At 57.5% G+C, this 12,471-nt stretch overlaps 1 protein-coding gene across 4 annotated transcripts in view; it reads left to right on the forward strand.

Annotated features, from left to right (window-relative positions):
• The window catches only part of ITSN2 (intersectin 2), a 137,072-nt gene extending 124,765 nt beyond the window's left edge, over nt 1–12,307 (forward strand). For all 4 annotated transcript variants that reach the window (XM_056122408.1, XM_056122400.1, XM_056122426.1 and 1 more), the window contains 10 exons: nt 1,608–1,714; nt 2,926–3,109; nt 4,210–4,308; nt 6,118–6,285; nt 6,661–6,876; nt 8,033–8,154; nt 8,497–8,579; nt 10,501–10,584; nt 11,773–11,946; nt 12,133–12,307. In XM_056122408.1, coding sequence (XP_055978383.1) covers nt 1,608–1,714; nt 2,926–3,109; nt 4,210–4,308; nt 6,118–6,285; nt 6,661–6,876; nt 8,033–8,154; nt 8,497–8,579; nt 10,501–10,584; nt 11,773–11,946; nt 12,133–12,290 — 1,395 coding nt within the window. In that variant the 3' untranslated portion in view covers nt 12,291–12,307. The remainder of the gene's footprint in view (nt 1–1,607; nt 1,715–2,925; nt 3,110–4,209; nt 4,309–6,117; nt 6,286–6,660; nt 6,877–8,032; nt 8,155–8,496; nt 8,580–10,500; nt 10,585–11,772; nt 11,947–12,132) is intronic.
• The last annotated feature ends 164 nt before the right edge of the window (nt 12,308–12,471 follow it).

Raw genomic sequence — 12,471 nt, forward strand, 5'->3', positions numbered from 1 at the left:
TCCCCCCCTGCCCTCTCCCCTGCCCCAGGCCCCACAGATGTAGTTGCTCCTGACTGGGACGGCCCAGGGAGCCGAGGCTGCACCCCACAAGGCCGCCCCATGCTCCTGCTCCACTGGGGCACAGCCCGGGCCAGCCACACTCGGGAAACGTGCGCCTCTGACCTGCCAGGTGGGCAGCATCCCGCCTTCCCCCAAGGCTGGGAGCACCCGAAAGCAGAGTCGTGTACCCTGTAACCCTGAGTCCCCAAGTGTAGCGGGGAATGGCTTCAGAGCAGGGCCAGGCCTCGAGGAATGTCAGTTCTTCAGTCACCCACACCGGGCCCAGCCCTGAGCCTGCACCCGCCACCAGCAGAGGCCAGAAGTGGGGGATCACAGACCTCTGCTGCCCCAACTCAGGAGGGACGGTGCGGGGGGAGAGAGATAGTACAGTGGGTAGGGCGCTGGCCTCGCATGCAGCCAACCCAGTTCAATCCCCAGTGTCCCATACGGTCTCCCAAGCACCACCAGGAGTGATCCCTGAGTGCTAAGTCAGGAGTAACCCCTGAGCATCGCCAGGTGTGGAAAGAAAGAAAGAAAGAAAGAAAGAAAGAAAGAAAGAAAGAAAGAAAGAAAGAAAGAAAGAAAGGAAGGAAGGAAGGAAGGAAGGAAGGAAGGAAGGAAGGAGGAAGGGAGGGAGAGAGGCAGGGAGGGAGGAAGAGAAGGAGGGAAGGAAGGAAAGATAAAAGATAATAAAATAAAGGGGCCTGGGAGTCTGTGCCACGTCAGACCGTCATTTTACCCCTCAAACCTTGGTTCTCCCACTCTGCACCTCCTGACACACGCTGAGGGGCGGGGGGTCATGTGCGGTGGCCGGGAGAAAAGCAGGACTTGGGGTGCGGAGAGTCAGGGTAAGTGCAGGCCTTGCATACGCCACTCCGGGCCCACTCCCGGTCCACACGCCCCTCCGCCAGCCCGGCACCGACACCACCTTCCCCTCAGCAGTGCCTCTGAGGCACACACGCTTCCGGCTCCGTCTTGGAGGCAGGACAGGGGCAAGAGTGATAGGACTGCAGGGAGGGCACTTGCCTAGCCTGTGGCCAATCTGGGTTCGATCCCCGGCATGGAGTGATTCCCGAGCACAGAGCCAGGAGTAAGCTCTGAGCATTGCAGGGTGTGGCCCCAAAACTAAGCCAGTGTGGAAGAGGAATCAATTTTGGGGGTTTTTTTGTTGCTGTTGGGTGGGGAGGGAGGGTCATGGAAGCCTGGCCTCCGTTTCCCGCTGTACTCAAACCCTTTCACCTTTCTCTGTGTTTCTTGCTGCTTCCAATGCTCTGAGGACTTGGCCCAGCCAGGCTTCACTTCCTCCGTTTTTCAGTCCCTGTGCTGTGTACCCGGCCGCCTGGGTTACCTCTGAAGCACCCCTGAGCAGCCTGCGAGTGTCCTCTGATCCTCTGATCCTGAGGCCTGGCCTTGACGCAGTTCGGGGTCAAAGGAAAAGGAAATGAGGCATCCCAGTTTCGCAGCCATCAAAGCTTGTGGAGAAATACCATCATCTCCGTCCCCTGGACGCTGACATCTGGGGCTGGCCAGTCACACTTTGTCTCCTTTCTTTGGGATTTTGAGTTTAGGTTTTCCAGAAACCCATGGCGGAGTCCGGTCTTCTCGCCGAAGGAGAAACGGCCTCGATCTTCGTGAACTGGAAAGAACTCATCATGTCCAACACGAAGCTGCTGAAGTGAGTCGGGCATGGCTGGCACCCCAGCTGCGGGGCTGCCAACTGCTTTCTGCACCCTCTGTTTTATTATTATTTTATGAAATGTCCTGAAACCATAAACTACTTCATCTTGAAGAAAGTAAAGGCACATAACACAGAAAATACTTTTTTTTTTTTTTTTTTTTGCTTTTTGGGTCACACCCAGCGATGCTCAGGGGTTACTCCTGGCTTTGCACTCAGGAATTACTCCTGGCGATACCATATGGGATGCTGGGGATTAAACCCAGGTCAGCTGCGTGCAAGGCAAACGCCCTCCCCACTGTACTGTCACTCTGGCCCAACACAGAAAATACTTTTAAGCCCAGTAGCAGACTCCAGACCACGCCTGGCCTCAGCCGGGAGCCAGGACGGGCAGAGAAGTGCTCGCAGTGGCCCTGGCGCAGCCAGCAGGTCCCGCAGCTGCCACACCCCAGTTCCTGGGACACGTCCGTACCTTAGGCCTGGGAGACAGTGGGCACTGCAGGTCCCCCTGGGCCTCGTGGCTCTCCCCGGTTGCCCTTGCCTCCACTTTGCCCTTGGGGCTCCAGCTCCTGGTGTAGGAATGGAGCAGGGGGAAATGCTTTCTTCTCGGGAACAGTTGTCAAAAGAAACTGAAGTTGAGGCTGGAGAGACAATTCAGCGGGTAGGGCATTTGACTTGCACACAGGTGACCCAGGTTCGATTCCCAGCATCCCATATGGTCCCCCGAGCACCACCAGGGGTAATTCCTGAGTGCATGATCCAGGAGTAACCCCTGAGCATCGCCTGTTGTGACCCAAAAAGCCAAAAAAAAAAGGAAATTGAAGTGAAACCCCCGAGAGTGAGACGGCATCCTCCCCTACGCTCACTTTTCCTGGGCTGCACAGGGCCTGCCCAGCTTTTGCCTGAGCTGCAGAATGGGGGTTAGGGGTTCCCCACTGCTGCCCAGAAGCTTTCCTCCTCCCCTGGCACGTCACCCCTTGTCTCCCCAGCACTTCACTTAGCCACAGAAGGTGGGTGAGAGTGGAGCAATCATAGAGCAGCAGTCAGGGTATTTGCCTGGGTTCAATCCCTGGCATCCCATAGGGGCCCCCAAGCCCACCAGGAGTGATTCCTAAGTGCAAAGTCAGAAGTAAGCCCTAAGCAACATAGTGTATGACAACCCCCCCACCACCACCAAAAAATAAAAAAGTGAGTGAGCCACTGGGTTGCAGAGCCCTGCGGGTGCGGAAGAAGACGGGCGGCGAGAAGATGCCAGTGCAGATGATCGGAGACATCCTGGCAGCCGAGCTGGCGCACATGCAGCCCTACATCCGCTTCTGCAGCTGCCAGCTCAACGGGGCCACGCTGCTGCAACACAGGACGGACGAGGACGCCGACTTCAAGGACTTCCTGAAGGTACGCCCAGGGAGCGGGAGCCCCAGCAGCTTCCAGACGAAACATCAGCCAGCCCCGGAGAGGCTGGGTGCTTGGGACCAAGTTTTCCCAGCATCAGGACTGTCTCTTTCCACATTGGATCCTGGAGAGCCGTTGTGTGGGTTGGGTTGGGTTTTGGGGGTAACAGCCAGGCCGCGCTCAGGACTTACTCCTGTCTGTGCAGGAGGATCACATCTGGCTGCACGCAGGGGACCATGAGCGGTGCCTGGGGCCCCAGGGGGGGTGGGCTGCATGCAAGGCGGGCTCCTCGCCTGCTGGACAAACTCTCCAGCCCGCAGAGCATTGGTTTGGTATTTGTAAGGCTTTATCTTCTCCGGGAAAGCATCCAAAATGTCCCTTTTTAAATTTGGTAGAGCATCTGCTGTAGACCAGTATTACTTTAGGGAGAAGATGAAGTAGCTCACATCTGTGCATAAGATGCAGTGAACTAAAGCAAAACTTCATGCCAGTGAGGGCTCGGTAAACTGAGTGCTGCTGGCTTTGCATGGGGGAGCCCAGGTTAGTCCCCTGGGCACCCCTGGAGGGACCCCAAAATCTGAAAGAAATCATGAAGGGAACAGGGGCCTGGCCTTGCATGCACAAGGCCTTAGTTTGATCCCTGGCTCATCGATAAAGAGAAAATGGAACAAAAGGAGCAGCTGTGGGGACAGTGGGTAACAGCGGGGGACAGTGGCCTGGGCAGGCAGAGGTGGGGCAGATTAGCGCAGTTTTGGGCCCCAGTGGTGACTCCTGGGGGGGGGGGGGGCGGCGCTTATAGAGTGGGGGGCTACCAGCTCAGAGAGCAGGTTCATAATTGGATGCAGGGGCCTCGGGGCTGGCTCGGAAGGTTCGAGGTGCTGGATGTGGTGTGGCAGAGTGCACCCCTGAAACATGTGGGGTGTGCCGATGCCCAGTTAAGCAAGGAGGGCGCTGGGAAGGCATTTGGAAGGGGATTCTGGAAGCCAGAGAGGGAGCAAGGAGGGAGGAAGGAGGCAGGCACCCCCTGGGGTGGGATGAGGCTCCCCAGAGTGGGGGGTCCCTGGGGCCACGCTGCCCTTCCCTAATCACGCCTTCTCCTGCAGAAGCTCGCCTCGGACCCTCGCTGCAAGGGCATGCCGCTGTCCAGCTTCCTGCTGAAGCCCATGCAGAGGATCACCCGCTACCCGCTCCTCATCCGCAGTGTGAGTGTATCGCCCGGGCCTGGCCCCCCTCCCCAGGCACGAGTGAGTGTGGACACAATGTACAGTGGACACTGTCTGGTTCCAGTTTGGCAGTGTCTGGGTCCCAATACAGCTCCTGAGCTCTGGGTCCTCTACCTGCTGGGCCCCTTTCCTAGATGCCCCAGGAGGCCGCGTCAGCATGTCCTCACTGAGCCCCTCCCCAGCGCCCCCCACCACCTGCTGGGCATAAGTAGTTGGTCTCTGACTGGCACTAACAGACACAAGCCATGCGCTCACCCACAGCCCTCCCCAGACACCTGGTCACACACTGACCCCTCCGCGGGGCCCTGCGTGCTTCAGAATCCAGAAGGGAATCTGGGTCTGTGGGCCCCAGGGTGCCCCAGCCAACTGGGCCAGTCACAAACCCAGGAACCACAGGGCCTCAGGCCAGCCACGTTTACCACCCCCATGCAACACTGCAGCGCAATTATAGACTTTTTGGGGTGTTATCCTGTCTGGGTACCATAAACAAAGGCTGTGGACCAAGTGGCTGGGTGGAAGGTGGGGTTCCTCGTCGGGAGGCCGTCTGCTACCTGCGGAGACCACACGGACTGCGCCCTGACTCTGTGCTCGTCACTACAGAAGGAATGGAATATTCTCCCTAATGCTAGTGACATGGCGTTTTGTTGGGGGGTGGGGGGGCTTTATTCATTTTGTCTTTTTGGGTCACACCCAGTGATCTCAGGGGTTACTCTAGGCGCTGCAATGTGAAATCACTCCTGGGGGTGCTCAGGTAACCATATGGGGGTGCCGGATATCGAACCCGGGTCAACTGCATGCCAGGCAAACACTTTCACCTCTGTGCTATTGCTCTGGCCCCTAGTGATGTGGTTTTATCCTAGTTTCCTGAGATGGTGAGGTCATAGTCTTCCTTCCTTCCTTCTTTCTTTCTTTCCTTCCTCCCTTCCTTCCTTCCTTCCTTCCTATTGAAAGAAACCTGCTTAGGGCCAGAGTGATAGTATAGCAGATAGGGCGTTTGCCTTGCAAGCAGCCAGCCTGGGTTCAATTCCCAGCATCCCAGTTCCCCCAAGCACTTCCAGGAGTAATTCCTGAGTGCAGAGCCAGGAGTAACCCCTGAGCATTGCCAGGTGTGACCCAAAAAGCAAAAATTAAAAAAAAAAGAGAGAGAGAAAGAGAAAGAAAGAAAGAAAGAAAGAAAGGAAAGAAAGAAAGAAAGAAAGAAAGCAAGCAAGCTACTTAGAAAGTTGGGAGAGGAGAGAAAAATACATTTTCTTTTTTTTTTTTTTTTTTTTTTGCTTTTTGGGTCACACCCAGCGATGCACAGAACCCCTGGCTCTGCACTCAGGAATTACTCCTGGCGGTGCTCAGGGGACCATATGGGATGCTGTAATCGAACCCGGGTCGGCCGCGTGCAAGGCAAACACCCTACCCGCTGTGCTATCACTCCAGCCCCGAGGAATACATTTTCAAGGGAGAACACAGGCTTCTCCAGTGGAGGCGGTTGGGGGAATTCAGAAGCAAGCAAAGAGACAGAGATTTGGGTTCGAAGAAGAGCACCGGCTCTAAGAGCAAGCATCCCAGATTTCCTGAGGGGTCGCTGTCCCCTGCGCGAGCATGGCAGCTGGCCTGACAGACACTGGCTGACCTTAACTCGCAGTGGGGGGGTGGGGGTGGGGGCAGCCGAGGGCTGAGCCCTGAACCCAGAACACACCAATGTGCGGAAGCCCCCAGGAGCTTCCGGGACCCACACAGCGCCCAGCACGGGTGGGGGACACTCATTGCGCCCCACCTGACCCAGCTCCCTTGCAGATCCTGGACAACACCCCGGAGACGCACGTGGACCACTCGTCCCTGAGGCTGGCCTTGGAGCAGGCGGAGGAGCTGTGCTCCCAGGTGAACGAGGGGGTCCGCGAGAAGGAGAACTCGGACCGGCTGGAGTGGATCCAGGCGCACGTGCAGTGTGACGGGCTGGCAGAGGTGAGTGGGGGCGGGGGGGAGGGTCACTGGCCAGCTTGAACTGAGTTAAAGGAAGATGAGGACTTGGGCTCACGGAAAGATGAACTGTTCCAGCCGCGCCGATAGGGCGTTTTGCCTTGCATGCAGTGGACCCGGGTTCGATCCCCAGCATTCCATAGGGTCCCTCGTGCACCCCCAGAAGTGATTCCTGAGCGCAGAGCCAAGAGTAACTCCCTGAGCAGGACCACGTGTGCCCTAAAAAAGATCAAGAAAAAGAGAGGGAGATTCAGAGGGAGATTCAGAGCGCGCGATTAAGTGAGCCGGGAGAACCCGGGCAACCGGGACTCCCGCCACCGCCGCTCCCCGACCTTCCCTCCTCTCTCTCTCTCTCTCCAGCAACTGATTTTCAACTCGCTCACCAACTGCCTGGGCCCGCGCAAGCTGCTGCACAGCGGGAAGCTGTACAAGACCAAGAGCAACAAGGAACTGCACGGGCTGCTCTTCAACGACTTCCTGCTGCTCACCTACGCCGCGCGCCAGTTCGCCACGGCTGCGGGCGCCGACAAACTCTTCAGCTCCAAGAGCAACGCACAACTCCGGATGTACAAGACGGTGAGCAGGGGGTCGGGGGATGGGAGCATCCGGGACCCGGGGCATCAGGGGGCCGGGGCGTCGGGGTTCGGGGTGTCAGGGGAGCGCCCGGACTTTGGGGAGTCGTGGAATGGTGGGGTCGGGATGTAGGAGGGCGGGGTGTTAGGCGTCAGGAGGCCAGGGCATGGGGGTCCAGGGCGACAGGGACCCTAACCCGAGCCCTAACCACAGCTCCAGCCATAGCGTACCTGGGCCACGGCAGGCTGTCCACGGCCTTCTTTTCTTTTTCTCTTGTAATTAATTTTTATTGGGCTGGAGCAATAGCACAGAGGGTGGGGCGCTTGCCTTGCATGTGGCAAACCCGGGTTCCAGTCCTCCACCCTTCTTGGAGAGCCTGGCAAGCTACCGAGAGTATCCCGCCTGCACCTCGGAGCCTGGCAAGCTCCCTGTGGCTATTGGATATGCCAAACACAGTAACAACAAGTCGCTTGAGCAAATCGATAACAATGGGAGGACAGTGCAATTAATTTTTATTAAAGCCAGTGTGACTTGCAACGTTGTTCATTCTACAGTTGTTGCAAGCATTTAGTGTTCCAGCGCCACCAGGGTCTCCTTCCCGCCATCAGCCTCCCCAAGTTCCCGCCCAAGCCCAACCTGCCCCGTCAGGCACATAACTGATACACTTTATATTGCTTATTCCCACAAACTTTAAGAAATGGCAAACAGAATGGCCAGCAAACAAATCAGTAAGAGCCAATTGGTGATCATATCATATGATACTGACCTAGGTAGCACTGTAGCACTGTCCTCCCGTTGTTCATCGATTTGCTCTAGCGGGCCCAGTAACGTCTCCACTGTGAGACTTGTTGTTACCGTGTTTGGCATATCAAATATGCCACAGGGAGCTTGCCAGGCTCTGCCGTGCGGGCGAGATACTCTCGGCAGCTGACCTAGGTAACTAAGAAAATTAAAAGCCACGTAGTACAATATAATAACATGTCCATCCTCGTTTACATATGCACGTTTTCAACTCTGGAATCTCCAGCGTATCACATTAAATTTTATTTTCTACTTATATCTCATCGTGTCCACTGCTCTCCTGCGGTGCACTCCAACGGGGTCCCAGGGGGTGCTGGCCAGGCCCTCACGGTGTCCCCCCCCCCCGGGCTCCCCGCAGCCCATTTTCCTCAACGAGGTGCTGGTGAAGCTGCCGGCCGACCCGTCCAGCGACGAGCCCGTCTTCCACATTTCGCACATCGACCGGGTCTACACGCTGCGAACCGATAACATTAATGAGAGGTGGGTGGGGCGCCCCTCGGACCCCCCTCGGTCCAGCCCCCGGGGCCACACATGTCCTGCCCCCAGGGGCAGAGACTGCACCTCACTTCCTGCTCAGACACCTCCACCTCCACCAGTGGACCCCTGCCCACTCTCTGCCCTCCCAGCCAAACAGCCCCCGCCCCCCATCTCCAGACGCTGGACAGTGCCCCTGGCCACATCTGAAACTGTCCCAAGACCCTCAGCCTGGCCTGAGCCTAGGCCTGTGCCGTGGGGCGCTGGGGTGGGGTGGGGTCGACCAAGCTCCGCGGCACTTTGGGGGTGCGTGGGGAAGCCCCCAACATCCCGCTCGGGTCCCCCCAGGACGGCCTGGGTGCAGAAGATCAAGGCGGCCTCTGAGCAGTACATCGACACGGAGAAGAAGAAGCGGGAAAAGGCGTATCAAGGTAGCCACGGGCACCCCGGGGTGCTGGGGGGCGCACCACACAGACCCTGCAAGTGCGGGGCTGAGCCAGGGACACCAAGGTGCCTGGGCTACTGAGATGCTGGCCTCCCCCCTGCCCCGCTGCCCCATAAGCTCAGTCAGGAAGAGCCTGGACCCCCACTTTCCTCCTTCTGACCCCTGACTCCATCCTGACACAGACCAAACTTGTTGTTCCAGCATCTTGGCCGGGCAGACCCCACACAGGCACCGTGCGGGCTGTGCCCTCCCTGGATTGGGGGGACAGTTTCTCACCCCAGCCCAGTCCCACTGCTGCCTCCGAATCACTGTTAGCCTCAAATCTCCCCTCCTCCCACTCCACCCATCATGATCTGAAGCCAGGCCCCCTGCCGGAGCCACCGTGCTGAATGTGTTTTTTTATTCAGGTTTCCCTTATTTTGTTAAATGCTCCTGAAAGGTACGTGTGCATCAGCTTTTGCTAATTAAATCTTAATGGTACTTGAGGGGCTAGCTATGGGAAAGTCAACCAACGAATCATCCAAGAAGCATGTAATAATCTTTTAATTGGGCAAAGGAGGAGTATTTGCTTTCATTGTTCGCTTCACAGTCTGTGCAGACATTATCAGTGCGTTTTTTGCATGTTTAATTGTTGCGACGTCTTCAAGCCTCGCTCAGTGCCAGGCCCATGCTAGACCCCCTGAGCCCCCCGGGAGGTTCGTGGGTATGGGCGGTGGCTCCTCTGGGAGAAGATGCTGCTGATCCTGACTTCCGAGGAATCAGGAGCTGGGGGATCCCGAGAGATGGGACATCGCTCTCTCTCTCGAGACATCTCTCTAAAGCTGACCTAAATTCAATCCCAGGCACCACATATGACAACCTCCCCCCACCCCTACCCCAAGCACTGCCAGGAGTAATCCCTGAATACACAACACCAGGTGTGGTCCACCCCCCCCCCCCCACACACACACACACATACACACACCACCACCACCACCAAAAACTAAGAAACCAGGCTCTTTCCACACAGCATTTTGTTCATTGTTTAACCCCCTGAGGATAAAACCTGCATCACTAGCCTCAGATTGAACAAGAGCACCTGAGCTCACTCCCCGTTTCTCTCAGCGGTTTTCAGTCCGTCCTTCAGGGGACCAAGGGCCTTTCCAGATCTGCCTTGTGGCGGGAGTGTCAGCCTGTCACTGGAATTAGGGTGAGTGGTTTAGAATATCGGTGTTGGAGAGAGATAGTACAGCAGGTAGGGCGCTCGCCCTGTGCGTGGCTGTCCGGGTTCAATCCCCGGCATCCCAGTGGTCTCCCAAGCACTGCCAGCAGTGATCCCTGAGCACAGAGCCAGAGGTGGTCCCCAAAACCAAAAAGGAAGAAAAAGAAAGCAAACATAGTGTCATTTAGAAGTTGAAGCACCTTTTTTTGTGTTGTTTGGGGGCCACACCCTGCAGTGCTCAGGGCTCGCTCCTGGCTGTGCTCAGGGATCACACTTGACCATGAGAGTCCCCTCCTTCTCCCTGGGCTACAGCAGTTAGAATGTGCCACCTCCTCCAGCCCTGGGGCACTTCCATCAGTGGAACTTGTGTGAGAACTATATGTACCTGACAGAAAGGGGCCATCAGTCATGTGAGCTGTTCTGAAGAGCGTTGCAGTGTTCATCTCTGTGTGCAGGGCCGGTGGGCAGCTCGCAGATGGAGTGCTCTGTGCAGTCTGTAGACCCCTCCAGGAAGGAGGCAGCGAGGCAGGGAGGGTCCTGACTATGCAAGTCCAAGAGTCAGGCACGGTGGGCTGAGTGGGGGAGGCTGGAAGCTCAGGGCTGCTCAGAGGAGCAGCTTTGCCGGCAGCCTGGCATCACTACATCCCCACGCCCTCAGCCCCCGTTCTCCGGGGAGAAGGTCACCTCACTTCTTCCTCTGTCGTAGCTCGCTCACAGAAGACCTCAGGCATCGGGCGTCTGATGGTGCATATCATTGAAGCTACCGAGCTGAAAGCCTGTAAACCCAACGGTAAATGCTTCCTCCGCCCATGGGGGCCTGCCTCTCGGATGAGCCTCCTGGGCATTGGCTCATAGGGGGCCACTGACTGACTCAGGGACATCCAGGGGTGGGGGGGTAGGGGGGCATGGGGAAGCTCGCCCTGGGTAACATCTCCAGCATCTCAACTAAACTGGATTGAAAAGTCAGTGTTGGGGCTGGAGCAATAGCACAGCGGGTAGGGCATTTGCCTTGCATGCGGCCAACCCAGGTTCGATTCACAGCATCCCATATGGTCCCCTGAGCACCGCCGGGGTGATTTCTGAGTGCAGAGCCAGGAGTAACCCCTGTGCATCGCCGGGTGCAACCCAAAAAGCAAAAAAAAAAAAAGTCAGTGTTTCCCCTACCACTGAACAAGATCATGCTCATTGTCCCCCCTAAACCCCAACCCCCAGTGCACGCGCCCCCACACACATATACACAAAGACTCAGTTCTTCTGCATGGATAATGCAACCAGCCCAGCACAGGCCAGAGAAAGAACACAGTGGATAAGGCACTGGCCTTGCACAAAGCTGACCTCAGTCAGGTCAGTCCCTGGTACCACATATGGTCCACGAGCCCACCGGAAGTGATCCCTGGGCACAAAGCCACGAATAAGTCGAGCACATTTGAGCACGGACCCCAAAGCAAGAAGGTGCTGGAATGATGGTCTAGGAGCCACGGCACTTTGCCTTGCATGCGGCCACTCTGGCCAAGGCTCTGTTTAAATCCCAGGCACTGCATACGAACCCTGAGCACCACTAAGGATCACTCCTGATCATAGAGCCAGGAGTGGTCCCTGAGCAACACAGGCTGTGTAAACACAGAAACAAACCAACCTTGGGGCTGGAGCGATAGCACAGCGGGTAGGGCATTTGCCTTGCACAAGGCATATCTGGGTTTGATTCTCAGCATCCCATATGACCCTCCAAGCACTGCCAGGGTTAATTCCTGAGTACAAAGCCTGTAGTAACCCCTGAGCATCACCAGGTGTGACCCCCCCCCCCCAAAAATGAACCAGCCAGCAGCAGGCACACTGCACACTTGTCCAGGCATCCCAGGTGGTGGCAGTGGGGGGCCACTAGATGGTCACACCCGCATTGTGAGCCCAGGCAGGACCACCTGGCTGCAGAGAAGCCCTGGCCACCTGCAAGGGTGACTGGCGCCTCGTGTGCCCGCAGGGAAGAGCAACCCCTACTGTGAGGTGAGCCTGGGCTCCCAGAGCTACACCACCAGGACGATCCAGGAGACGCTCAACCCCAAGTGGAACTTCAACTGCCAGTTCTTCCTCAAGGACCTGCAGCAGGACGTGCTGTGTCTTACCGTGTTCGACAGGGACCAGTTCTCCCCTGATGGTAAAGTCCAGCGGGGCGAGGGGCTGCCGGGCCCGGGGACCCTAAACCCGGGGCAGAGACGGGCTGCCTGGCCTTAGGGGCGGGGGTGCTGCCGTGCCAGAGCCCCAAGTCCCAGCCGTTGCTGCTTGTCCTTCCCTCTAACCTCATGACTAAGAGGACCCCTCCCCCCACTGTCTGTTCCCCCAGATTTCCTGGGGCGCACTGAAGTTCCAGTGGCCAAAATCCGAACGGAACAGGAGAGCAAAGGCCCCACCACCCGCCGACTCCTCCTGCACGAAGTCGCCACCGGGGAGGTCTGGGTCCGCTTTGACCTGCAGCTTTTTGAGCAGAAAAACCTCCTGTAGGGGCCTAGGAGGTTCCGCCAGCTGTTTGGGAGGGTGGGGAGGCTAAGACGCCGGTGCAGGCCCCCAGGAGCGCCCCTGCTTCTCCATCCTAGGCTGCATGCGCGCGCGCCAGGCGCCCCCCGCGCACGATCCCCTAAAGTCTATGCAGCAGGGATCCCCCCCCCCCCCCCCCCCCCCCCCC

The sequence above is a fragment of the Sorex fumeus genome, unplaced genomic scaffold (assembly GCF_029834395.1).
Source record: "Sorex fumeus unplaced genomic scaffold, SorFum_2.1 ptg000006l, whole genome shotgun sequence".
In the NCBI taxonomy this organism is placed as follows: Eukaryota; Metazoa; Chordata; class Mammalia; order Eulipotyphla; family Soricidae; genus Sorex; species Sorex fumeus.